The sequence below is a fragment of the Lichenostomus cassidix genome, chromosome 3 (genome assembly GCF_008360975.1).
Source record: "Lichenostomus cassidix isolate B80296 chromosome 3, HeHo_3.0, whole genome shotgun sequence".
NCBI classification, from domain to species: domain Eukaryota; kingdom Metazoa; phylum Chordata; class Aves; order Passeriformes; family Meliphagidae; genus Lichenostomus; species Lichenostomus cassidix.
Window position 1 is genome coordinate 64,287,791 of NC_139483.1, and position 27,193 is coordinate 64,314,983.

At 40.3% G+C, this 27,193-nt stretch overlaps 3 protein-coding genes across 3 annotated transcripts; 1 reads left to right on the forward strand and 2 right to left on the reverse strand.

Annotated features, from left to right (window-relative positions):
• Window positions 1-3,668: 3,668 nt before the first annotated feature.
• On the reverse strand, window positions 3,669-5,953 carry CALHM4 (calcium homeostasis modulator family member 4). Its single transcript, XM_085056122.1, has 2 exons — window positions 4,945-5,953; window positions 3,669-4,185 (listed from the first exon to the last, which is right to left on the reverse strand). Exons 1-2 carry the CDS (start codon window positions 5,500-5,502, stop codon window positions 3,781-3,783), a joined length of 963 nt encoding a protein of 320 aa, XP_084912248.1. The 5' UTR covers window positions 5,503-5,953; the 3' UTR covers window positions 3,669-3,780.
• A 1,386-nt stretch (window positions 5,954-7,339) lies between these two features.
• TRAPPC3L (trafficking protein particle complex subunit 3L) lies at window positions 7,340-27,184 on the forward strand. The gene is made up of 5 exons (XM_085056124.1): window positions 7,340-9,950; window positions 11,818-11,915; window positions 14,243-14,342; window positions 24,990-25,175; window positions 26,218-27,184. Exons 1-5 carry the CDS (start codon window positions 9,909-9,911, stop codon window positions 26,335-26,337), a joined length of 546 nt encoding a protein of 181 aa, XP_084912250.1. The 5' UTR covers window positions 7,340-9,908; the 3' UTR covers window positions 26,338-27,184.
• On the reverse strand, window positions 20,324-24,872 carry CALHM5 (calcium homeostasis modulator family member 5). Its single transcript, XM_085056123.1, has 2 exons — window positions 23,703-24,872; window positions 20,324-21,321 (listed from the first exon to the last, which is right to left on the reverse strand). The coding sequence occupies exons 1-2, from the start codon at window positions 24,240-24,242 to the stop codon at window positions 20,932-20,934; spliced, it is 930 nt and encodes a 309-aa protein (XP_084912249.1). The 5' UTR covers window positions 24,243-24,872; the 3' UTR covers window positions 20,324-20,931.
• Window positions 27,185-27,193: the final 9 nt, after the last annotated feature.

Below are 27,193 nucleotides of genomic sequence, written 5' to 3' on the forward strand. Positions count from 1 at the left end.
CTCGCGGGAGGCGGGATTGCCGCCCCTGGCCTGCGCTGGGCTGGGGGAGGCAGCGCGGCTGCCATCGCGGGAGGGCGGGCACAGCCAGCCGGCCTCGTTCGTCCCCACTCGCCGGCAGCAGTGCGGGGCTCGCTGCTCGGTTAAAGCCAGCGCTCGCTGCCTGGCGCTCAGCTGCGGCAGGACGGGCCGTACCGGCGTGCCGGAGCGATCCCCCGCCAGCGCCCGTGCTGCTTCCCTGCCCCTCCCGGGAGCGGCGGCCTCGGCGGAGCTGAGGGTGGCAGTCGCTGATACACAGGCTGCTGATGGTACGGTTCACTCTTCGACATTCCTCCCTTGAAAACTTACAGGGATCAGCAAACTGAAGAGGATTCAAACCCTATGCTCTACGTATTGCATAAGTATACCGTGAAAGCAGCTGAATGCCATTTCTGCCAGGAATGGGAAGTTTATTTGATGCAGCTGGAGATTTGCATCTTGAAAGTAAACAGCACTTGCAAACTTCCCAGGAAATGTTCACCGTGATTTCAGAAGTCCCATCATCTCGGCGGCATCACCATTATCTTTGTGCAGAGCAGCAGTCGTCAAGGCTAACGATTTTGGGAGCTGCCGTGCTTTGGGGGTTACCTGCAAGGATGGATTTAAGACTGTCGAGGGTTAAACAACAGTAGAACCTGATGTGTACTTTGTACACAGAGTAGTTTTAAGGTGCATCAAGTTCCTGGCCATATGTCTAGCACTTTTCCTACAGATACATTTTATAAGCCCCGGGCTTCCAGAAAACTTTTACCATGGACATAAAGAGAATAATTTTCACTTCAAGTGAGCAAACTGGAATTCTAAGTTGATTCTTGAGTAAGATGACTCAGGTTTTAGCAGATGCAATTTGACTGTTCAACTCTACCAACTCTACAGATTTGTCTGTAATAATGAATTCATTTGTAAGTTGTGCCTTCACTACCAATCTGTGACATGTTTCAAGAAGCAGAGGAGTAAAGGGAAATACACCAAATAATTTAAAATACTACAGCTGTAGTACTATGGATTAATTTATGCTAACAGGGTGATAGTCTGTTAGTCTGTTGGCAGGCTGACTTTGCAGTGACAGATGCAGTTAGTATTTCCACTCAGTATTTTAAATTATATACTATTAAGAAAAACACAGGGCAAATAGTAATTGGAACAAAATCAGCTTTATTTAAAAATTAGGTGAACAAGAAATTAAAATAATTTTACAGCTCACTCTTTATTGCACAGATTGCATCATTTTGTAGTAGTACTGTAAAACAGTAGAAGAAATGGAAAGAATTCACATAAAGACAGCACGTTCTTGTCATTTAGATCCAGACATCAGCAGAGGGGGTTTTAGTCAAAACTTTCAGATATACAAATCAGCTGCATGTGTTTCAGATCAGTGTTCCACCTTAAATAAAAAAACACAAATATTTTTTAAATTAAATTAGAAGTTGAATTTACTACCAGAGGTACTTTGTTTCCTAAAGAGTTCACATTAACAGTGCAGTTCCACTACCTTTTATTGCGTTTGCACTGCCAGATTTTGGTAGCAGGGGCACTGCAGGGGTGGCCTCTGTGAGAAGCTTCCCCTGCATCCTACAGAGCCAATACCAGCCAACTCCAAGACAGACCCACCAGTGGCCAAAGCTGAGCCCATCAGCAGTCATGGTAGTGCCTCTAGGATAAAAGATTTAAGAAGGGAGGAAAAGATCCTGAGCAATAGAAATTCCTGTCAGAGAGAAGAGTAAGAATCTGTGAGAGTAACAGCTCTGCAAACACCAAGTTTGGTGAGGGAGGGGAAAAAGGTGCTGCAGGCTCTGGAACACATTCCTCTGCAGCTCATAATGCCGACCATGGTGAGGCAGCTCTCCCCCAGCAGCCCATGGAGGTCCCAGGTGAAACAGATCCACCTGGAGCCCACAGAGAAGCCCACACCAGACCAGGCAGAAGGCTGTGACCCCAAGGGAGGTCTGTGCTGGAACAGACATTGGCAAGACCTGTGGAGAGAGGAGCCCACACTGGAACAGGTTTGCCAGCAGAACAGGGCTTGTGATCCTGCAGGGGACCTACCCTGGAACAGGTGGCTCCTGAAGGGCTGCCTGCACGCTGGAGCAGTTCATAGAGAACTGCAGCTTCTGGAAAGGACCCAGACTGGAAAAGTTGGTGGAGGACTGTCTCCTGGAGGGAGGTACCCCATGCTGGAGCAGGGAAAGAGTGTAAGGAGCTCTCCCCCAGGAGGAGGAGAGAGGAGCAGAGACAGTGTATGATGAACTGACTGCAACCCCCCTTCACTCACACCCCCTGCACCATTGGAGTGGAGGAGGTAGAAAATTTGTGAGTGGAGTTGAACCCAGGAAGAAGGAAGGTGGTGGGGAAAAGTACTTTAGGTTTGGGTTTAGTTCTCATTATCCTACTCTGATTTCATTGGTAATAAAATAAACTGATTTCTCTGAGTGGAGTCTGTTTTGTCCATGACAGTTAGAAGTAATTTCTAAGTGATCTCTCCTTGCCCTTATTTCAACCCATGAGCCTTTCCTTACATTCTCTCTCCCCTATCCAGATGAGGAGGGGAGTGACAGAGCAATTCTGGCTCCTGCATTTTCTAGTAAAATGCACTAAATAATTAGTTTTTTCCACTTCAAGCCCCTGGGGTCATGATTAGTAGCAGATAGCATCCTATAGTGTAGCATGTAGCTTTGGAGCCCCCACGTATGTGTGTACATGGCAAGGTAATACAGGAAGCATTAAAAAAAATTATGGTATGCACTTTCCTCTCCCTTGGAATTACAAACATCTGCACAGGGAGTTAGAGAGGAGATGAGTAATATCACATCATACCAAACTGAATCAACACAAAAACAACATTAAAGCCTTCTTTTGCAAAATTCAGTTTTTAATCACAGTAATATTCACAGGCTCAGTATATGCATAAATTACTAGTTTTTCAGAGGCAAAGTAAACCCTACTGCACAGAGGGAGATTTTTCCCATCCTGGTTTGCTATTTGTACAGTAGGCAACCACACAAACACCTTAGAGATTTTGAAATATTTCCAAAAGGGAGACTGACCTTGCTATTGCTTTCAGCCAGAATATATGGCAAACTGAGTTGAAATATGTCAAGTGTTTCTTCGTACAGCTGCTAGGTGTTACACACCTCCTTCCTGTGCCTCAGTGCAGATTTTATCTCCTTACCAGAATTGAAAGTTCTGTCATCATTGTATCTAAACTCAGCCTTCGATGATAAAATTTCCCCATATGTTTCCTATCTGCAACTGTATAGTAGTTAGCTCAGTGTACTTATATAGTACAAGAAAAAAATTGGAAGAGGAGAAATAAGTCATTTCCGCTAGGTGTCACTAAGGAAAAGCTGCCCTTGCTCTGTACTGAATGGACCAATTCATAGGATGCTATCAAGGTCTACCTATTAAAGATCCTTTTAAAGGAAAGAAAAAGAAATTAAAAGGCATTTCCCAGTACATATCCTTTTAGCACAACTATTAGAAAGCAGAGAGCTGAAGCTTGAAACAGCCCACCCTAATCTAGACATAGATCACCACATCCTATAGGTGTCAAAGTGCCATCAGTGAAGGCATCTGTAAGCATGTGCTGAAGGACTACATTAACTTTATTACAGGACTGAAGGACTACATTAACATACTTTATATATCAATACAATGCTGTATTGGAAAGTTCCAGAACAGCTCAGGTCTGATACAGAGCTAGACAGGTTCCTATTTTTCTGCAAGGTATTGTGGGGGCTTGGATCTTCAGAGCTGCGTTATGATCCCAGAGTCTTCAGCAATCCTCAGATATTTTCCATGTGCACGCTCCTTGAGTGCCCAGTCATGGAGGAGGCTGTAATCATAGTGCTCCTCATCCACTCGTTTTAGAAAGGCCAGTCCAGAAATGGCTTGCCACTCCCTGAGAGATGGGATACGAATTTCCTTTACATTCTCACTTCCTGGGACAAAGCCAAAGAACTTCCTCACGTGCTGCATGGCATAGAGCCTGGAGTGCTGCTCCGTTGCCTCATCGAAGAGCTCCTGCTCATTGTGGATGTAGCTGCTCCAGTATCTGAAATGTAGAAAGCTGAGTGGGGAGAAACAGCTTGCCAGGCAGTAAGAAAGGAAGACAGTGATGACTACCACAGCAATCAGAAGCCAGCCAGCCACCTTACAGAAGGAAAAAAAGGAGAATAACTGTTACAGCTGAAAATACTCACAGTGGTAACTTCTGAGCAGCAGAAAACCTGTAATCTTTACTTGCTTTTCCTGAATAATAGCATTAACAAGGTATAGGCCTGGAAAGAGTCTGTTGCCACCAAACCCAGTTCATGCCTACTGGAGTGAAATCACTTGTTCCTGTCAAGTTTTAGAAAGTTCTGTTGAACGGTTTTAAGAATATTGCTTTCACAGCTATTGTTAGATAAGCCATCGAAGTCCTAGACTATATTAGCTTATAGCCTGTTTAAAAACAATTTTCTCTGAAGTAACATCTTAATGCTTCCCCTCAGTATTTACTCAGTATACAAACTTTTAGAATTCAGTCTGATCTAAACCACTAGATTTTACATCCCTTCATGTGAAGCTTTCACAGCCTGGGCCTCTTACTCACATGTTTCTTCTGCTTTAATGAGGAAAATTCATACCCTCCCTGGCTCTTGAACTTCCATTTGTCTTACTTCGTCATATCTTTTCAGGATGCTACACAAGGAAGAACATATTCTCTGGTAGCAGGTAATGAATGGGACAACCAGAGGTAGTAGTTTATATACCTAAAGTTCAGTGCTACTTAAAATAAGAAGTAGGCTTCAAAGCACACAGATTTAGCACTCAGACAGAAGACACAGATCTTCTTTTATCCTCACACTTTGCATGCTGAATTAACTCCACCTCTCATCATGAGGTTCACAGGCAGCACGAGTTACTCACTTGTGACTGGTACCGGAGGAGGAGAATCACTTCATCTCTTGCCCGGGTCAGCTCTGGAGGAACCAACTGACTGCAGGGAAAGGTAGCTAATATCCTACTGCGTTCACTAGCTGTAACATTGGGATCAGCTCCGTAATAAGACACAGGGATATACTCACTCATGGCACAGACATAATATGAGCCATTTATCAGGGTCACTGCAAGCCACGTTACTGGAGCGACCAGTGCCCTCCCAGTGATACTGCACAAGACAAAGCAGACCAGTTTGCATTTCAGCAACTGGTTTGATGAAGTCACCTTCTCAAAATGAGATCTTTTGCCTGTAACCAGCCTCCAAGTCTGGTTGTTCAGGGCATAGCCTACAATGAGAAGGATCAGTGCAGGCACTCCTAGGAAAGCCAGCCCATAGATAAGGTTCTGTCCAACATGACAGGGACAGCTGAATGTGAAAAAAGAGAAAAGTTGCTGCCCACCAATTGTCAATATTGCAATTACTGCATTAGCAACAACAACTTCTTTGCCTTTTAGAAAAGTTAGCCACTTTGGAAGGAAAGTCATTCTAGATACTATTCTTTATCAGAATCTTTGCTTTAAATCAACACTAGCTTGTAGTTATATTGAACTAGTGCTAATGGCAGAGCAGAATAAACTACAACAGCTCAAAAAGAATACCACCAAACACAACACCAAAAAAATCTCTGCTAGCCTTTCTCCTCCCACTAATTTTCAGTGGCTTGTTTGCTAGCTTTAAGTAGGCTTGCAGACATCCACTGATGTGTTTTAATTGATTCAGTAATTTATCTCAGCTGTACTAGAAAATTGAGCTTTTAGGCTCTTGTGATCTCTGCCAGCCCCTTTCTAATTGTCTGAAATTAACAATAAATTTTCCCTACCTTTTAGATGACATGCAGTGCTACCAAACTGACGGCTAACCTGTCAGTGTTAATTGCCAAGCTGTTTGCTAATCAACAGTAATTAGCAGAAACATGGCATGAGACTAGGAAAGAAAAAAAAAAAAGGAGCCTTCCAGCTATTCTTCATAAAAGATGATCCAAACAAATCCTTTGCAAATGAACTGATTTAAAAACCAAAAAGAAGTATTCTAAATGCTTCCACTTAAAAATAAACTTAAAAAATATTCCATAAGTTGCACAATGTTTGGAATCCCAATACTGTTTGCATTTAATGTCAATTCTGGGGCAATTCATTCTCTAGGTGTTGGAGTTGGAGATGTAGTTAGCTGCTGGACCATGAGGATTTTAGTGTTTCACCTGTAGAGGGCAAGCAGCTGGCATGTGTCTTTTCCTGACAGTGCTGAATGTTTTCTTTGTAAAGTTGGGTGGGTTTTTTATTTTCGGAGTTTGTTTTGTTTTGTTTGTTTGTTTTGGTTTTGTTTTTTGTTTGTATGGGGGTTTTTGTGTTTGTTTTTTTGTTTTTTGTTTTTTGGGGTTTTTTTTGTAACATCCATATAATCTGCTATTCACTTCACAGAATGTCAAGCCAGCTGGCATTTATACAGGATGCTTGATTTTACAAGTTTTAAGATTTTCTGCAGGTACAGCCAGTCCCATTCCGTGGACAGAGACAGAGATTTTTCATTTAAGCATTTGCAAAGCTGCCTTCTGGGTATTGGGATATATGATCTGGGCTCTGAGTACCTCTCACAAATCAAGCCTTAAGCAGGGGCCTGGAAATTGAACACATTTCACTCTTGATTTTCTCAGGATCACACTTTTTCTATGGTCATGCTATCCAGTAGTTCTATGCATTGCATGACCTAGGCTGATCTGAATGCAAATACTTGTGTTTAAGTACTGAGAAGTCAGTCTGTTATATAAACATTCTTACCAAGAGCAGAAGAAATGTTAGCCAGAAAGTTTATGGAGAAAATTGTCTTCCCATTACAGATGCCTGTCTCCAGCATGTGTGGACTTGGTCATGTGATACAATAATGTCTGTCTGCATGACCTCCTCTCTCCCCTTGCAGAGAGGGCTGCTAATAATACGTTTATCTCAAACAGTGATTTTAGCACCCATGGTGTCTGCTTGGCTGGCAGAGACAATCTCTCAGCTGTTGTACACAGGAATGGCATGTTTAACATGTCTTGCTGTTCACTAGGCAGGACAGTTTTCCTCCAGTGCACTGTTAGGGTGGACACCTGCTTGTCTCGTCCCCAGTCACCATCTGAGAAAGATGTCCATCTGGTAACTGCCTCTCAAACAATGTGACACTGTTACACAAAATTAAAAGCAATAGAGAAACATGCTGAAGCATCCAGCAGCACTTCGTCACGGATTTTTCTGGAAATTGTTAAGTTCTTAATTGTTTGGACAGAGTAATACCACAATGAAATCCCAGTGCTGTCTGAATATTGCCATTTTAAACCTTCATTTTCTTTCAGTAACACAGGATTTTCAGTAACTTTTTTAGTACTAGTGACTATATATTTGGAAAAAAAAAAATTAGTGAAATAAACCTATCAGGCTATTGCACAATTGTTTTATAAGATACTTCCATTATGCCTCAGTTAATTTTAAAATCTCTGATTGATTCCTTCTGAGATTTCTTTGGAAACTTGTGTCTTATTTTGTTTATAAGGGAGGAAGGCTTTCCCAAGCATCACTTGTTTACTCAAGAAGCACATTAGATGTGAAACTGAAGCGGTGTCCAACACTGAAATATTAATAGTCAGATTAAGGCTGTTGAATGAGGCAATTTATACAATCAATACAACTCTGTACTGCATTTTCACTTCTTTGGCATTTGCTTTCATGCTCTGCCGTAAATGATCCTGCTGGGTCATCCTATTATGGAACAAATTACAGGGTTGGATCCAATTAAGAGCTTGGGCGGCACATCAAACCTTTAAGTACTTGCCTTTGCAGAGGAACCCAGGGTCCTGAGGTAGCCATTTAGGCTTTTTATCCAATTCCCAGGAAGACTTAGGACTGGATGCAATCCAAAATACCACTACCTGAGGTGACAGCCAGCTCATCTCTGAGGCAAAAAGATGCTTATAGCTGACATCTGAGGCAAACAGGATACATGGACAAACCTTAGTCATGGTTTTGCTTGTCACATTGCAGGGATCTGTCAGCTTTGAACTCACTGCCAGCAACATCACTTATGAGAAAAAGGGATTTTCTTTTTTCTTAAGGCATGAGAATGGTTTGTCATTTCTTTCAAAACTTGGTTATTGGAAGACATATTCCACCGTCCCATACACAGCAAACAGTTCTTATTCTCCTGTTTGCATTGTGTTGAAATAAAGCAAACGTGGCAGACAGGAGAGATTGGTTTCAGCTCCCTTCTCCACCTGATGTAGTAAAAACTCACTCATGTCTTTCTTCCAAAAGCTGATACTGTGAGTGGTATGATGTGGCCGTGGTGCATAGAAACTGTGTTCTCCAGCTTTCCTGCCATAGTTCTACCAGTGGCACATAGTTTCCCCATAAAGAGGATTTTGGTATTTAATGGACCAAAAAAAGACCAGGATTTTATTATCTAATGGCCTGGGAAAGGTAGGGAAAAAGAGGGAAGTGATCTTCTATCTTCCATCTGAAGATTGAAGGAGGAGACTGAATCCTGGTTTCTCTGGTCCTGCACACGTGTTTTCATCACTTAGCAGTCAAAAGGCCAATGTTCTGTGGCTCCTCTAGCTGCATTTTGAGTTCTATTTTGCATGGATATCAAGCCTGACAGTGCAGTGCATGTTAGAAAGCATGGTTTGAAAGTACCTGCATGACAGATTTCCTGTGGTAGCAGAGGGGAGCACAGCCCATGTCCTGTGATCTGCCAGGTCACCAGTTGGATTCAGGTTGCCAAGTCATTTTCATGGTCACTTTGGCCTTGTTAAGGGAGAAGTTCCTCTCCCTGTAACCAGGAAAAACACTGATGAAAAAATAATAAGTTTTATGTTAAAGGAAATGTATCTGTAGTGGTAAATATCTGTAATTTTACTCTAGCACTGAATCTGTTAGTTAATAGAAATTTAATAACAGCATGACTTTCATGCCATATATTTTTACATCTTTTCCTGAGAGGACTCAGTGGGATTTTATATAGGTCCTGTAAGGAATGACAACTACCTGATTAATTTCTTAATTCACCAGTGACCATGGTTGAAATTCATCATAAATCTAAGCTAACCACGATGGCCAAATTTACCACAGGGGAAAATAGACAAACTAAGCCTGGATGTTCATAACAAGGGTATTTAGAAATAGGGGCTATAACAGGTTAAGGATGATAGAATACCCCCTAGGAACATTGTTAATGAAAGTGCCATTTGCACAAGCTGGCAGCACTAGCAGGTACACAGTTTATTCCTCTGGGAAGCTGAGTTCTCTCAATCTGTCCTGGCAGCTTTACACAAACATGGTAGCAATGCCTTAAAAGCCACATTTCCTCTGCTTGGGCAGACATTAAATCCCCAGACTACAGCAGTCAGAGCTGGCAGAAGACTATAACTTCTTTAGATTGAAAACAATCAATTTTTAATTCCCTTGTACAGCAGTATCTTGCAATTGTATTTTTATTCTTCAGAGAGGAAATTTTTGTTAGCTTTCCACACACCAAAATCTGATACAAACAACAGAATGAATTTGCTGTCCCTAAAAATGTAAGATTTGTGAATCTCTTGGGGCTATCCTGCTTGACTTCCCATGTTTGTTAGCTGTGTATTTGATTACAAACAGTTCCTGTGGGCAGAATGGTTATTTGTGTTGTGGACAGTGGCAGATCTGTTGCTAGTCAAATTCCTCCCAAAGGTCTCAGTACACGTAGAGAATAGGAGGAGCATCAGCAGCATTACAGCCTGCAGCAAACACATCTCATGCAAAAGACAGAAGAGCAGAGAGGAGAAAACTTTAAAGAAGAGGAAATACAGTGATTGAGAGAAAACTATGCTGCTAGAGGAAGATATAAACTGATAATCAAATACATCAGGAGTTACACAACCAATATGTCTCGGTCACCAGGAAGGAAGCAGGAGAACCACAAAATAGTAAGACACATTTGTAATATATTATTAAAATTGTGCATTGAGTAAGAATAAGCTATTGTTGTATTGATGCATTTTATACACTCCTATTTCTGAACAATCTGAAAGTGCTGGAAGGAGAGGAATAAGATTGGTGATACAAGAGCAGAGCTGCTGGCAGCTACTATGGCTACTATTCCTAGTGCTGGGATTCTGTACAGGCTTAGAGAAGAGTGGCACAAAGTTTCTGAGATTGCAATCTGCTCAGAAGCAGAGGTCTAAGTGCTTCAGGTGATTTCTAAGATAGAAATGCCAGGGTAAGTTTATGTACCTCTGTGGTTAGATAGTCATGCAATGAAACACAGAGAGAAGGAGATCTCTGTTCTGTGCTTGAATGGTTCAATACCACACAAATCTTTCTTCAGGAATTTTGAGCCTCAGGGCTTTCTGTTGGTGAATGGTGATTTTTGACAGGAAGTGGGCAGTGGAAAAATTCTAGTAGGCTTTAAGACAATGTTGTATCAATTTCTGAAAAGAGGACAGAGGTCTCCACTGAAAAAGAAATTGAAAAATGTAATATAATTACAGTTAATGTACCTAAGTTTATGGTCAAAAAGTATTCCAATGGATTGCAAGTGGGGCTGATAAATATGATTGTGTTGACATAGTATGCTTAAGTTTCTCTAAGGTAATTTTCTTATTACAACAAAGACTTTTTTGCTGAACAGTAATAACAGTACAGGACCTGTATGACACCCATTTACTCCATTAAAAGTTTGTTAATGAGAATTTGGCAAAGAGTTCAATCTTATTTTAAAAAGGAGTTATCAGCAAAATGAGTTTGGAATATGGTTCAGTTTCCATACTGCTTAAGATTTTGAACAGGAACTTGTTAAAACAGCAACACTGATTAAACTCCAAACTTTTGATACAAAGGAAGCAGGAAGAAGTCTTTTCACCAAGCTGTTCTTACTTTGCTAGTGTGATTCGTTCTAAGGTTTTTATTGATATTCACTATTATTTTTCCACAGGCTAGAGACAAAAAGCAACTCTGGTCTGACCAAATGCCACAGGGCTGTAGCACTTTCTTTAATTATTTCCTACCCAAGACGTTTAGTAAGAGTCAACCTAATCTCTTGCCTAAAGGCCAGCTGCTAGTCATGCTAAATAGAGATAGTTCTGCAGTGCATGGATGTGATCTGGCAGGGCAGGGGGAGATGGAAACTTTCCTCCAGATAGTTGCACAGTTGTAGACCCCACACTAGTGCTTGTGACAGGATCAGTACAGAGATATAACTTTGGCAACTTCAGTTGCTCTCTATGTTCCTTGGGCAAGGGGCTGTTATCCTCACCCATCCCCTTCATCTTGTTATTCTTTTCACTTGTGCTGAATTATAGTATTTTTTTTTCATTATTCTGAGCTAAATTTTTTATCTACTTTTTACATTTTTGGAGAGAGTGCATAATGATTTGAATCAGATCAACCCTTACTTTGTGAACTGTCATTCCTGTTGCAAAAGGATTAATAGCTAATTGCCTTTATTACTCTTCCTGTAGCTGTTTGTCATTATTCTTGGATGGCACTTGACAGCATTTGTCAATCCAGCACACATACACTCGTAAGAGGCAAGAATGCACCTGATGATAGTAACTCTGAGTATACCAAGAAATGGTACTTCTGACAAGCAAAATCCCTTACAAACTCAAGTAAGGATCAATAACAATTCTGTCACACTTGAAATGTAGATTTCAGTGATTATGCATCCATGGACAAAAATTTCTTTATTAATGTAAATGTCATTTTTGCTTGCTTTTAATACAGCAGCAGCTCAAAACATGGAAAAGTTGGATTCCAGTTCACTTCATTTTTGATTTTTGTATTTTCTGACAGAGCAGAGAACTTTTTGTACTCACATATGGGGCTTTGGTAGCCCAGCTGTGCAAGGACTATGAAAAAGATGAAGATGTCAATGCCTGTTTAGATAGAATGTAAGTACTGCTTTAAGTGTTTAGCTTTATCCATAATGCTATTTGCCTATGTATATATTACCTTTCATCTTTTTGTTTGTAGTCTTACAAGTTCCAGCATTCTGTCTGTGGTTACAGAGAGGACAGGAAAAATGTTCAATATGCTGTCAGCAGAAATAACACTAATTTGTGAATTAAGATCAACAATTAGCTTTTTAATTCTCTGAGGGAAAGCATCAGGATTGTTTTCATAGCTTACACTTGTTTCTTGCTGATCCTTTAGTTATGCTAATTATTAATATAATCTTCTAAATTTAATATCCTATATTCTTCACAGGATTAAGGGCAAATGGGCCTCTCACTTTTAAAAGATCATACAGCAATGAGTGAGATAGCACAAAAGATCAACAAGGGTGGATTTGTACATGGATATCCTCTTTGGAAAATGAAGATCCTATGTTCACAGCATCCTGTCATCATGACTGAGATTCCTAAGCATTACCACCATAAAAGTAATTCTATAATGGAAAATCAGCAAGAAACAACTTTTGAGCTGGTTAACAAGAAGATATAGTAAGGTCTTTGGCAGGACAATAAAGCTTATGTTTTCAAGAAAAATGGACAGGCAAAATGGATTTACATCAATCACAGCAGACAGAATACCCTGATTATTTTACTATTAAATGAAAGTTTGCAAACTAGCTGTAGCCCAATAACTGTCCACGAGAGTAAATAAAAATATAATTGTTTGGAAAAAAGAAAAGTAATTTATTCACAAACTTAGAAGGGACAACATCCCTCAGATAATTTTTAATAGTCATCTCTCATCCAGCTCTGGTGCAAATAATACAGTTAAAAAATGGACAGGTTTCTTTAATGATGCCATGGTAGAAATTACTAGAGAGCAGTTTTGGAAGATGTGGAGAGATTTTGCTCCGTATGTTTTCATTATTGCAGTTGTTTCTATAACATCTTCTTTGTTTTGAGAAAGAGTTGATAATATAATGACAGATTTCATTAAAACAATACCTTTACTTCTGTGATTGTGAAAACAGCCCAGCTTCAGAAAGAAACCTCACAGCTCAGTAGACCTGTGACAGGTGGGGACAGTGTGCTTACTTACCTCTTCCTGTGTACATATATCATCTGTGGTGAGAAGGGTATTTTTCACTGTGCAGTTGCCAAGTAGCTGTTTACCAGTCTGTTATTAATTTGACTTGGCAAATCTAAGGCATAAAAGTTGAAAAGTATCTGAGTAGTCTTGTATGTCACTAATACATATTTTGGTAAATGTTGATTACACATTGGCCAATGTTATTGATATTGATTCTTAGGCAATAGATAAATATTTCATTGTTTCTAGACACATGATGTACTGCAATTTTAATCTTCATGCTGCCAAAACCACTTTTTTCTCTTGTCATCACATTAGATATCAGATCACCGTTTGGCTTTTTGTCATAGATGTGGCACACAGAGCACTAAGAAACTCCATTGAGTTCAGGCTACTTCACTGAGGGTGTAGGGCAGCTGACAAAAAAGCAGACACCGCCAACATCCAGATAATTGGAAATGAAAAATTCCCTAAAAACATTTCTGAGCGGAGTACCCATTCTTGTATAACATTTATGTCGATCTCTTTCCATTTCTCAGAAAATGTTTGGAGGCACAGCTATTTTGCACACTAAGAAGTTATTGATTTTTGTTAATGTGTCAGAGCTAGGAATGAATATTTGTTTTATGAAAAATTCATTACCTTACACCCCTTTTTGTTTATTTTTTTTATTGTAGTATTTTAAATACAGAATGGAGGTGGTAGTGTACTGAAACTCTGTGTTAACTAACAACTTTTGGATTTTTTTCTGCAACTAGTTAGATGAAGGGAGAGAACATGTTAGAAAAAAGACAAAGAAGCAATTGTAAAGAAAGAGTGAAAAATGAGGTGAAGAGGTGAGAGGAGAAAGTGAAAGAGATCAGGTGTGAGTCCATTTCCTATGGGTTCCCCTGGCACCTGAATGCTGCAAATCCTGAGGGTGCCCAGGATTTGGGGTCTATATGTATAGACAGTGTATAGACAGACTGTACAGACAATTCATTTCATCCTTGCCAGGAGTATCACGCTTTAAAGAAGTATGATTCCTTAAATGACTACATGAACAGCAGTCCCACTGTGCTGCAAAATGTGGTACAAAGAAGAATGTAGACCAGCAAAATATACTGTCATTAAAGTCACTCATTTAGGAATATGCAGCTGTTTTACTGGGGAAGCACAAGAGACATATTTGGGATATGGCAGGTGGAAAGAAGCTCCCCATTTTGAATGTTAACTTTCCTTGTTTCCTCCTTAGGGGATACAGCATTGGCATAAGGCTGATTGATGACTTTTTGGCTCGTTCAGCTGTGAAAAGGTGCCGCAGTTACTCCGAAACTGCAGACATGATTGCACAGGTAAATAAGATTTGCATGTTCTAGAGTGTCATCAGATTCAGTGGTCTTAGCTTTCCCCTCTTCTCTCAGTTTGCTCCAGAACAGTTACCTACATTTTCTGCTAAATCATGATTGTCATATTAAAAAGCACTCCTCAACCACATCCATGCTTCTGATGGTTGAAATGCAGCCTTTTCCTTATCCACAGCTCCAGAACACATAACACAAATTGAGGTGCCATCTGCGAGAGGCTGCCACCCCTGACCTAAACTGGCCCTAAAGTCAGTTGCTAAACTGAAATGAAAATTCTTCTATTTCTAGTAGACATTAAAATAACTAAAAAGATGTTCTTTGTTTTGTTTGTTGCAGTTTAAGATGATTAACATAAAAGTTTGGAAATCTCTATTCTTGATAGAGAATGCAACATGCAACAAAAAAATCATCCAATTTTAACAAACTTCAAATCATATATTCCCTTCCTTTTTTCTCTTCCTAGGAGCATAAGTCTTAACCATCTCACAGAGATCTTAAAGTTTGATATTTTTACTTCTGCCATTTGACTCTTCTCATCATCTCCATAATTATCTTAGATATTTTTTAATTTTAAAATGGTAATATTAAGAATAAGCTGCAGGATTTTCTGCAAAAACAAAAATCTCAGTGGTGGCAAAGGAGAACTGTAAGAAAGGAAAATCAGAGGAGCATTTTCCTGGCTACCCACAAATATGATAATAAAATCAAAAAGATAAAATCAGAGCATGTACTTTCACCTAGTTTGATGGAAATTTCCCTTTTATCTAGCAGTTGTTCACACTTCTGTCAGACGAGAAAGACACGGTTTCTAAAGACGTACTTTTGCCCCCATGGGCAAGATGGAATTCCCGAGAATTTCAAAGAGAAATTTAAATAAGAATTATATATAACAAAGTTCCTCCTGGTAAGCAGCTGAGCTGGGGTAGAGGATCCACTGGAAACAGTGAGGACAGCTGAATGAACTCATGAGACAAGCAGCATTTCAATTACTGTTTTAAAATGCACTGCCTCATTAAAAAAATGATACCAGGCTGCAAAACCACATTTTTGTTCACTTTTATGTTCTTCTTTCGGTGGTACTGGTACTTCATTTTCACACATAAGTCAGATATCTGGTTTTCTGGATCCTATTCCTCATTGTTCCCTTCTTTACAAATGCATTATTATAGTTGAACCATCATTTTAAAGTACAGGGTATTCAACAGCAAAGTACAGTGAGAAATTAACAATTGAAAAAGATACTATTTCTCTGCAGGTTGTACTTCAAAAGACACTTATTAAGAGAAGTAATAAAATTACTTGGAAAGATTAGAACAAACTTTAAAGCACATACTGTCCCTTTGAAAAACTATTTTTAGCAAACTAAAAGAGGAGTTCCATCGTAGGAGTATAACATTTCTGAGGCAAAATGCGATATGGACAACATTTTCACATTTCTTTGGCAAAACAATTTTTAAACAATCTTCAAGCACATTTGTCTGAGGCACATACCAACAAAACATGTGTAAAGTGACCCAGTAAATAATGGCAAATACACTGTTAAAGTTTTTTGTTCAGAATCACAAGGGTGTTTACATTATTTCCTTAACTCTTCAGCAGGAGTGTTCCCAGCCAGGAGAAAGTGCTTAAATACTTAACTGCACTAAGTCTTCAGAGGTATAAATCTGTTTGAGGATGAGTAAAACCAGTTCAAAGTTAAAGTAACTAAGACAGTCAAGCAATTGAAGTAGTTAGAGCCAAACCTCCTGTAAACATAGCTGTTATCCTGCAGTCCTTTGCAAAACAAAGAAGACTGTAAAATCAGGCTGTGGGTGTTCCCTGGGGAAATAGAAAGACATTAAGTAAAGGAAAAAAAAACATAAAATGAGGACTACAAAGCTAGCTTCCCACATGAAGAAATAAATACTGGAGGAAAGGTGTTTCCACCACTGGTTCAGACTGCAAAGCCCAGGCTTCACTTCTACCTTATATTGGGCTGGAGAAGGGCCAACAAGTTTTGATGAGGAGCCAAAGGGAGCCCTTCTACACTGAGTTCCCATGGTGTTCACTGCCTTCTCATTGGCTTGGTGTGATTTGGTGTGGTTACAGTTGGGATTGAATTAAAAAAGATGAAACAGGACATGTAAGGGTAGGCTTTCTGGCAAATTGGGATAAAAAAAATATGAACCAATTGAAAAGTGGTACCAAGACCAAAGCTCAGCTGAAGAAGTCATGTCCAAGACAGGATTCAGAAGTTGGATCTGAGTATAACTGAGAATTACTTTTGAAATGAGGGTGAGAATTTTGCTCTGTAATCCTGCAAAAACAATTTTTTAATTCAATTCTTCCTCATAGGACCTTGATATCATTGATCTGACCAAATCAGTAGCAAAAAACAAACAGCTTCTTGTTTTAGGTCTAATCTTTATACTACTTTCTCTAGCACCAGGAGGTGTTTGTGTGTGCCAGAGGTGGAAGCAGTCAGACCACACCCTCTGGGCCAGAGTGAGCTGGTGTTGGCTCGCTGCTGGATTAAACAGTGCTGTGCCTAAGGATAGATCTGTTCCTGAAAAGCAGTGGCTGCAGAGATGATTTATTGTGGCCAATCTGTACCCCACGAATGCAGGAAATGGACATCTCTGGAGCTTTTTGAAGAGAGCTCCCTGGGGATAACAAGGGATGGGGTAATCCAACCATGTCACCCCCCCAGCCCAGAGGTGTGGGACAAGAGACGTGATTCCCCTTATCATGGAAGGTGCTGCCACACAAGGTCCCTGTTTGTTGACATATGGCCAGTTTGAAGCCGACAGAAGCTGGCAGAATTTATAAAGCTGGTATATATTTTTCAGATCTCAGCAGGGAGAGGGAAATGCATGCAGCAGGTTGCTGTGCTAAGTGGCAGACAGTAAACTGAAAAAAAGAAGTGCTGCGCTATGAAGATAAAGAAAAGTTCATAAGAGAAGTTTGGAATTGGTAACAGATGGCAAGACCTTTAAAGTATTTTCCTCTTTCCAAACACTGACTGGAAAAATACTAAGAATGAAGAGCATGCTAGCAGAAATATTATTTTGGCTGCCTTTCCCCTTTGCAGCAGATTAATTCTGGTCCTTCATTAATCTTGCTATTATACCATCTGAAATAATGGTTTTGATTTTTTTAACAGTCTGTACTTACTTGGTGTCATGACATGCATAAAATATTTGGTAGTGAAAAGTCCCCAGTAGTATGGAGAGGGACTGATAAGTTAGAGGCTTCCTAAATATTTCAGTAATTCTAGACTGTGTTTGAACACCATCAAAATATTAATGAATTTTATTCTTGCGGCTTGAGAGAGATGGGACGCTGGTTGAGACTTTGAAGAAAGGCAGTGATATATTTTTAATTCTGACTGCATAGATCTCATTTTCTCATTAAGCAATATATAATGCTATAGAGTTGCAAATAACATTTTCAAAAGATATTTTGCTTTACATGGGCATCATTTTGGTGGCAAGCCTATATACATGTTTATACAGATAATCTTTTTTCTTCCATTTCATAGACAAAAATGAGACAGATTTATGGATGCAACTATTAAACTACCTGATTCATTTTACTTTCCAGTCTTTTGGAGTCACAAAGACTGAAAAGACCTTTGTTTTATCCTCTGAGAAGCTGTAAATCATAGTTTTAAAGTAGTTGCTGTCCAGCTATAACCTTGTTTAAAAAAAAAAAAAAAAATTATATTCACTGCATTGCTTATCTATGCACTTAAATGATTGTTCCTGCCAAGATGCAAGATGTTTTCACAATTTTCACTTTATATAGCTTTGCAATTTGGCCTTAATTTGGTGCTCCATTGTAAACCAGCTACTTCTTTTGCATAGTTTCCATGCAAGTTCTCTTTTACACAGGAAATTTTAACAATAGAATTTGGACAGATTCATCATACCATAATGCAAAGTACAGCTGAGATTAAATTGAAAACATGTGAGGGCTTAGCATGCTTAAAAAGTCTTTATTCTTATAACAAAGACTTCAAGTTTGATGGAGCGGCAGATGTGTAGTGGAAGAAGAGTTAAGAGAATTTTAATTAGTAAACTGAGGCCACAGAGAATTAAACAGAAGTTTCCTTTTTCTTGTGTACTTGTATTTTGATGGGTATCAGAATTAATGCAAAACCTAAAATTTCCAGCAGAAACTGTTGATCTTGTGGTTTGATTTTATTTGTTGGTTTTGGGTTTTTTTCCTCTCTCCCCAGTTTGTTTTGGACAGTGTTGACAATAGTCTGTCTCCCTCTGAGCTGCCATGGTAACTGCTGAATATAGGGACAATGTCAATAGAAAGCAGCTTTTGCAATAGCCCCTTGAAGGACATAGTTAAATTTGCCAAACCCACATTCCAGCTAAAAACATAGGGTCAAACTGGCTGTTATTTCAGTCTCTTTTTATAGAAGTATTCCAGGATCCACATGGAAATTGCATTAAGTCACAGGCATTTTGGTGAGATAAGAGTCACACAGCCCTAGGAATGAGGATCAGGAGACATGGGCTCCTACCAGGCACACATTGCAGCACAAAGTGCTCAGCAGCTCTTGGGGCTGGACACACTCTCAACATGGGTTACCTGCAAACATGAAGCAGGGAAAGAGGTAGAGAGGGGAATGCACCTTGGATTTGCCCCTCCTCAATAAAGCAGAAGATAGGGCTGGGAAGTGCTGCCATTTCAGATGGCCAGGCTACTCAGAGGAAGAGGTCTGAGCTTTCTTCTGTGGGAAAGGAGGATGCCAAAAGCTCTAAGTGGGATCACTCTGTTCTCCCACCCTTCCCTCTACCAGCTGTGCTTTTGCCTCTGTGTCCCAGCTATTATATCACACTGAAGGCCTTATCTTTACATCAACCTGCTTGTTTCCCATATTTCTTTGGTCAACTCATTAACCTACTTGTTGTGCTCCCCATTGCATCCCTACTTGCTTTGACCTCCTGGGGAAGGAGGTGGAAAGACAGTTTTGGAAAGGGAAGTCTGGCCCAGGTAGTGGGGCAGTTTTGTTAGGGGGTGCCTCCTCTCCCCTTGTGTGCAGGGAGGAGGTGAAAAGGGGCTGGACAGAAGATGTTGGGGCAGTTCTCATGAGCAAAGATAAAACCAAACAAATGGGAAGGGTCATATACCTTGGAAGTAGGTAGATGCTATACCAGGAAAGGATCCTGGGGAGAAAATGGTTGGTGTATGTGGCCAGGCACAGTGTCAGACACATCTACTGTTATGACTCATTTTGGCAGCATTGCACGTGTGCTTTCAGCTGCAGCAGGTGCATTTAAGAGTATAACGTTGTAAGGGTGCTGCTAAATGAGTCATGTGGGATAAAAGAGCTTTAAAACATTGTCGCAAAAGTTACAAGTTCTTGAAAACATATAGAGAAAATTCTAAGCATAGAGTTGAATTAGCTCTTGGATTTTATTTCATAAAAAGTAATGGTCTGTGTAAGTATATAGATACTTTTACCTGCTGAAGATACGCTATGAGTGTGAGAACAGCTGGGCAGAATACCCTGGTTTGTTGAGAAGAGCATGATTCAAGCACAGCAAAACTGTGATTCTTTGCAGACTCAGAGAGACTGGCAATAAAATGTTGCACAAAAGCCTGCCCAGCCACCCCACGGAAAGCCACTTTGTTCTCCTTTGTCTTGGATTGATCAAAGCATCCTTTTATACACCGTTTGAGAATACTCTGAGCACCCTGCGTGAGAGCCACGCGATGAATTCCAAGTGGGTGAGGTAAAGCATAAGGCTCTGGGGTGAAATGCATTTGTCAGACGCACTGACTACGCAGTTGCTAGTTCTTCTTACTCCACACACTAAGTTTTCCTAGGACAGTTAGAAAAAAAGAAAATCTCCTGCAAAAATATTTTCTTGTCTTAAAAAGTGAAATTTTCTTCCAGGCTCTTGGTTGTACTCTGGCTGCAAGCCCAATACAAACAATATTACATAGCACTACAGGCTGCACCCAGTGCATGAAACTTGCTCAAAACTAGAACTTTATTTCCATGTAAATAGAAAGTCTGGAGTGGGAGAAGATAATAGGGAGATGTTCTACAGAGACAAAGCATCCAAAGACAGAGAGGCCTTGAGGGCTCCCTGGTGCCTCAAAACAAGGCTGTACCTGCAATTGGCCTGGAAATGACCTGGACAGAAAACCTTTACTTTCTGTGGGCTGTCAGAAAGCCACACACATCTTCTGTTATTATATTCACGCACTTTAAATTACTTTACTTATTGATAGTCTCTTGATTTACATAGTACGAGCACACCATAGCACTATTTACATAGCATATTGTTAAAGCCCTCTTGTAGAAGTCATTATTCATCTCTTTTTGCTGTCAGCTCTTGATGCACAGCTGGTGACAGGAACCCTGGGTGCCACGAACCCTGGGTGCCATGGAGTACTGCAGCCTTTTGATTTGTGTAGGGAAAAAATTCCATTCTGTCCATTTGGAGCAAGTATCTAACTGGGAGGGAATATGATGAAGAAGAAAGAGGCCATTGTGAAAAAATGTAGTGATGAAACCAGCTAGAAGTATGCCATACTAACAAGATATAAAAAAGCTGAAAATATACTTAATCTATGGTATTTCTCTTCTGTCTGCGACATCCAGCATTGTCTCTCTTTCCTCATTGATTCCTTTCTGGCCTTCTTCAACTAGCCTGTGAATCGTGCTATAGTGCTGTTTGTTGCTGCTGAAAGAGTAGAGTTGGGAAGCATCTTCCCATGCCTCAAAAGCTGGCAGGGAAATGGGTTCTGGTTCCTTGTTTTCAAAAAAGCACTTCAGGTTTCGCTCGCTCAGCTTGGTGGCATACAGCTGGAAAATCTGCTCCAGTTGCTCCTTCTCTGTCCCCTCATACACTCTCCAGAACATCAGCTGGAGGTGGCTGACTTTTGACTGGCAGCTGGCACAGCAAGTGGTTAGCAGCGAGAGAAGAGCTGTGGTGACTATCACACACCAGCCTAAAATCTGGGAAGGTAAAAGAAATCAGTTTCAGGTTAAAAAGACCCAAGTGAAAATGCTGCTTAAATCACAAATGTATGACAGAGTGACCACGCTTTGTTTGCATTCTGTGCTGGCATTGACGTTAATGGGACATCCATGTGCGGACTGAAGGCAAGAAGCTGTCCATCAGCATAGAGGTTTCTCAATAGTGCTCTTTTTGGTGTCTCTTTGGTAAAGGGTAAAGTATTTTCTACCTCCTGAAAGCGTTAAATAAAACTACCCAACAAGAATTACTAATTTTGAATCACACAGAACTACGAAACCAAAAAAGGAAAGTAACTTTTGTCCCAGATCAATCAACTTTTCAAACTGTAACCACTGTTAGATGTGTTGTTTTCTGACTTCTTTTTAATCTAAAAAAACCTCCAACACAACAACTACTTTAATTAACTAACAGGAATAGAGAAGATGGTCTTCAATTTAAAGTGTTCCCCAGTTCTTTTGCCAGGTGATTCACTGAAATCTGTGCTGTTTCTGTGAAACTTTTTTTACTTTGATGAATCAATCCTTTGCTGTGGAAAACAATTTTTATGCCAAAACTGGTTTAAAAACTACTTTACCCAAACTGGATAAACACACTCCTAGCATTCTCACTCCTGTGAGAGTGCTAGGAGAGGAGGGCATGTGCATTAGTAGATCTCTGGTAGCACTGGAATAGAACCCAATTAATCTACATACTTGATTATAAAACATTGATGTATCTTCAGAGAATTTTATTTTTGCTGAAATACGCTTTTCCAGCATCACTCAACTTTTTTTCTGTAGCAGCTTCTGGTTTTGACAAAATTATGTTAAGACCATTTAAAAAGAAAAAGCTACTTCCAGGATTACTTCCTCAAAAAGGAGAGGGTGGAAAAATGTGCTTGAAATTGTTGTTATGTTCTCCTCTAAGGAGAGCAGAGGTGTGAACACAATTTTTCCCTGCCTTGTGCTACTGGCCTCACCAATAGTTTTAGTCGTCTACTCCACTGCAATGTACAGTAAAAAGAAAAAGAAAGTAATATTTGTTTTCAAACAGTGGAAGAATTTCCAGTGTGGAACAAATATTTTAGGGTTTAGAAACTCATATGCACTGGAACTAATTTCCCATGCCCTAATGGTGATGATATGGAGAGCTGCAACCTTTCTCATGTGAACTCTTGCACTGATGTTCAAAAAATAACCACCAGTAAAAAACTGTATTTAGCTGATGAAATATAGAGAATTTCCTCAGGAAGTCTGTGAAACAGGAGATTGATAAACAACTATTCTTAGGAACTGGTATGGAGGAATAGTTAGAGCTTTATTTTATTTTTCCCAATCACATTGTATTGACTGATGATTTATATGGCTATTTGAGAAATTGTTATTTTTTCACAATTTTTCGCTTTCCTGCCACTTGGCAAATGAACTCCTATATTATGTTAAAACTGAGTCACTGCTCTCTCACTGTTTCTTATACATACAACTCAAAGTCTTAAGCACAATTTGTTCTTTCCTTCTAAAACTGTCAAATAAATTGCTTTATCTGCAGTGAAGGCTTTGTCTTATTTGCATGAGGACTTGAAAATAAAACTGGCCCTTGGAGAGGAAATTGCTTCAGATGGATACAACTCCTGACAAAAACTTGCTGGCTACAGATAGTGTTTTCCCGTGTTTTCCCTTTTCTGTAGCCTTTTTTTTTTTTACTCCCCACCATTTTGATTTTTTTTCTCTGAATTTATTTGCATTAAAATGCAGAGAACAAAACTGTATCACAAAAACATTGTAAAATGTAATAAGATCTCAGCTTTGCATGATCTGCTTGCTTTATTGTTTCTCACTTCCTCCAAGCAGGACAAAAACATGCTCACATTTGGCATAATGAAAATAAGGAACACAAACAGAAATATGTTTTGTAAGCAGTCTCAAATATTTCACAAATCTTATTTTCCAGTATTTTTCTGCTCTTAGTGACCTAAGATTTCACTGCAGTTGTCACAGTGGTTTAAAATAGGAGAGTGTGGCACAATTTTTTTAATAGGCATGAATTTTTAAATAGGACAGACCCCTTTAATGGGGTGACATCTGTTAATTCAGCCTCCTAAACAATGCAGTTGGTTGTTTTTTTTCTCTTTAGAGTAATCTCCATTCAGGAAGAAAGCTTTAGGCTTTTTGTTCTTATTGACCCTGCCACCAGTGGGGCCCCCTGGGAAATATGGAACAGCTTAAGCTGAACCAAAAGATGGATTGATTGTCTTTTGCAAGGCTGCCAAAACAGTTTACTTGAAGCCAACAGTTACAACATCTGACATCAGGATCTTCCACAGATAAATCCCTGCAGCAGTGCAATCTGGATAATGCTCTTTATTTGTAATTTTTCTTACCTGTGACTGTGCTTGAAGCGTTCGTTTCAGTTCGTCGCTCTCTGAAAAAGGCAAGGAGCTTTTGTCACAGGCCACCTTGTGTAGCTCTCCAAAGCACTTTTCAGATTTCCTGTGGCAAATGGCTTGTAAGTAGGCAGGATTTTCCAAGCCGCTCATGGCACATTCGTAAAAAGTCCCGTTGAGCAAAGCCACAGAAAGCCACATCACTGGGGCTACCAGAGCATTTAAAGTGATTTGTCCAAAGACGTAAAAGAAACGGCAGACATTCCCTCTGGGGAATATTTTCCTGGGATTCACCCAGCAGCCTGTAAAGAGTTTCCAGGTCTTGCTGTTCAAGAAGTATCCAATAACTAGCAAAACGAGAGCTGGCGAGAAGAGAAACACCAAACCGTACCTGAAGTTTTCACTGCTGCAAGGGCATCTGAAAGCAACAAGAGAAAACACGCGTTCACCTCCCATTGTCAGCAGCGCCATAAAACTGTAACCTATAGCGGTTTTCCTGTTCATAAAGAACTTCAGGATTGTCTGGAAAGCATCCATGTCAGATACTCACTGAAGAGGTGAAAATCAAGACAGTTTCTCTTCGATGGCGGCGCTGAGCGGCTGGGCAGAGCTCTCCGCAGGACGAACAGCTCGCTGCTCTCCCGCTGCCCACGCCCTGCCGAGATAACGCCGTGATGTCACGGATGGATGGAGAAGGGAGCTCGCAGGGACATCGCCGCAGGCAGGGCAGATGTTGTGCATTTACAGCCACATTCACCGGTGGTGCAAAGAAAGCAAGCAATGCTCTGTGTAACCAAGAAAACTTGCAGTCTTGGCATTCTTGTTCGCGGTGGGCTGTTTGGTTTTTTTAGTGACTGCAGATGGAGATCAGAGTGAATAAAACTCACGCTCACTCGGCCGGTTGCAGGAGATCTTCAGCTGTGCTTGCAAAAGTTGCTGGCGAGGTAGTGAATGAGCTAATATAGATGCTAATGGTCCCAAGGGAGTATGACATGACTGAAAGCAGATGGAAAACAGAGGAGCGATAACAGTAAAACTCCTTTGTATGGGGCTGTAAATGCAGGAACATCAAAGACAAACAGCTCTCTGCTCTGTTTCCCTGGAGCATCACTTAACTCTGGATTTGCATTGCTGGCTCAAGCTGATCACAGTAGAGACAAACCTTGATTTTTTGCCTGTCTTGCTCTTCCCCCTTTCTTCCTAGGGTATGCTGCTTTCTAAAGTTTCATCTCTGGTGCACACACAACATATTCAACTGTATGTTCAAGTTTCATTCTTTTGCAGGTTGCTTTCAAGATGTACCTTGGGGTCACCCCTAGTGTGAGCTGCAGTAGTGCCATGGGGAATGAATTCTCCTTAATCCTGGACAAAAACCCACTAGTGGACTTTGTGGAGGAGCTGCCAGCAGAACGAGCATCACTTTGCTATTGTAATCTGCTCTGTGGGGTGATTCGAGGTGCCTTGGAAATGGTAAGGAAATGCACATCTTACATAATGTTTTCTCCATTATTTGTTAATTTGCAGAAGAATGGGAAAACAAAATCACTTGTTCAGATGAATGTAGGAAATGCAGTATTGTTTAACCTCTCAGGTTAAATGTCTAGATAAAAGAGGACAAGGCTGATCCTGATCCTACCTATCCTGAGGCAGAGAAGTACATGGATTAGGTCACCTCCATACTGTCCGTGCCTGACTGATCAGTGGATGAATTGGGTGCAAAAGCCAGGTAGGATTGGGAAGCCAGATAACATTTAAAGTGGAGGGACAGGGGACATGGTCCTGGAGCCTATCACACTTTTCTGCCCAGCTGTATCCAGTAATAGTCATCCCTGATTCTTTCCAAACACTTGAAGATAAATAATATTCTCAGGTTACTGTGGTACCTGCTGAAAGAGAGAACAAAGTGTGGCTGAGTACAATGCTAAACCAAAAGCATCAGAAGTGTATCAGATGGCATTCCAAATTTTGCTCCTAAATTTAAGATTTTTACAAAAATGTAAATAAAGGGTATAATTTGAAAAATTCTGACTTGTAGAGCTTCTTTGGGGAGATTACTTTTGGGCTACTTTATGTTTCTGTCAATATCCAAATTGGCATATATCTTCTATTTCAGGATAAAAAAATCCTCAACCCTGCAGTGTTATGTATATACATCAGTCTCAGAATTATAGTATCTGATAGAAGACTAATTAACAAAAGTATTATATCGTAAGTCTTAGTACATAACCAGGAAATTCTGTGATCGCAAAATCATCAAATATGCAATTTAGGGTCTCAGAAGAAAGCAAAGCACTGGGATGAAGGGTAATATATTATACAAATTCCAGTGTACATAAACTTCCTTTTTATTAGCTTAGCTGGGAAAGCTATTTTAAAGCAATCTAGAAATCTGTTTCCTATGAAAGCTGAGAAAGGGGGTCCTCTTGTGGTAAGAGAGAGAGAAAAATCTCATTATACTGGAGGAGGGTGGAAAACTGGGCATTTCTAACTGATCAGATCTGATTCTTTCTAGGTTCACTTAGCAGCAGAAGTTACCTTCCTCCAGGACAGGCTGAGGGGTGATGCTGTGACAGAAATAGGAATTACATTTTTAAGGAAGCCTGAAGACAGAAAGCACAAAAGGAACAAATGAAAGAAATAACGGGAGAAACCCCCGCTGAGGTATATTTTGTGCCTTTTGCTTCAAAAGAAGAGATGCAGGGTGAAAATGGCTTTGCTGAACCAGCTGCACCAGTCACCTGGTTGAAAGGTGAAGAGACCTGCACATAAAAGGGGAGGAGCAGGGCAGGGGAGAGCAATGTTAATTGTCATGACACAGATCTCAGTAAAAAAGATGAAAATGATCTACCCTTCCTTCTTCCTTACACATGCTCTTGAGCTTAAATGAAAGTTTTATCTCAATATTTAGTGTGTGCTAAATATTCAATTGTATACCAACATTTTTCAGGTAAAATTACAACCTTTCCCCATTTTGTTTGTCAGTAATGTTTCAAAGCATGGCTGCTAGATGTGCTTTATTTCCCTGGCTGTGTGTGGTTATCTATAAAGGATTCATCCACTGTGATCGCTGTATGCAGTGTCTGCTCACAGGTGCATGCATTGACATGTGATGGTTTGCCATTCATTGTTCTCCACACCAGGCATCCTGCTGTCTTTGAAACCAGAGAGGGACACAGCTTCACTGACAGCAGGAGCTGCCTGTGTTCCTTGCAGCTCTTCAGGCCCCACAGTTTTGCAGTTCTGCTGGCACTCCTGTTCAGTCCTGTGTGCACACCAGGCTGCAGCACTCTGACAATCACAGCCATGCTTGTGTTGCTCCAAGCTGTGGACCTTTTTGTATCAGCCTGCTCTCCAAGAGCACTGATCTTGTGACCAACCTGAACAAAGCATGATGTATTTAATATGTAGTTACTGTGGATCTGTACCCACCTAAGGAAACTTAAATAAAAATTCTGAGATTGCCACAGAACTGGTTTGGTGGTCATGTT

What these genes read in the sequence shown, in the direction of transcription:
- TRAPPC3L (XM_085056124.1), top strand. Translation starts at nt 9,909, where the DNA reads ATGTCTCGGTCACCAGGAAGGAAGCAGGAGAACCACAAAATA. An exon ending in AGCAGGAGAACCACAAAATA is followed by an intron (nt 9,951 to 11,817) that starts GTAAGACACATT and finishes ATTTTCTGACAG; the next exon opens with AGCAGAGAACTTTTTGTACT. An exon ending in TTCGAGGTGCCTTGGAAATG is followed by an intron (nt 25,176 to 26,217) that starts GTAAGGAAATGC and finishes GATTCTTTCTAG; the next exon opens with GTTCACTTAGCAGCAGAAGT.
- CALHM4 (XM_085056122.1), bottom strand. Translation starts at nt 5,502, where the DNA reads ATGACTTTCCTTCCAAAGTGGCTAACTTTTCTAAAAGGCAAAGAAGTT. An exon ending in TCCTCCGGTACCAGTCACAA is followed by an intron (nt 4,186 to 4,944) that starts GTGAGTAACTCG and finishes TCCTTCTGTAAG; the next exon opens with GTGGCTGGCTGGCTTCTGAT.
- CALHM5 (XM_085056123.1), bottom strand. Translation starts at nt 24,242, where the DNA reads ATGGATGCTTTCCAGACAATCCTGAAGTTCTTTATGAACAGGAAAACC. An exon ending in CGCTTCAAGCACAGTCACAG is followed by an intron (nt 21,322 to 23,702) that starts GTAAGAAAAATT and finishes TTACCTTCCCAG; the next exon opens with ATTTTAGGCTGGTGTGTGAT.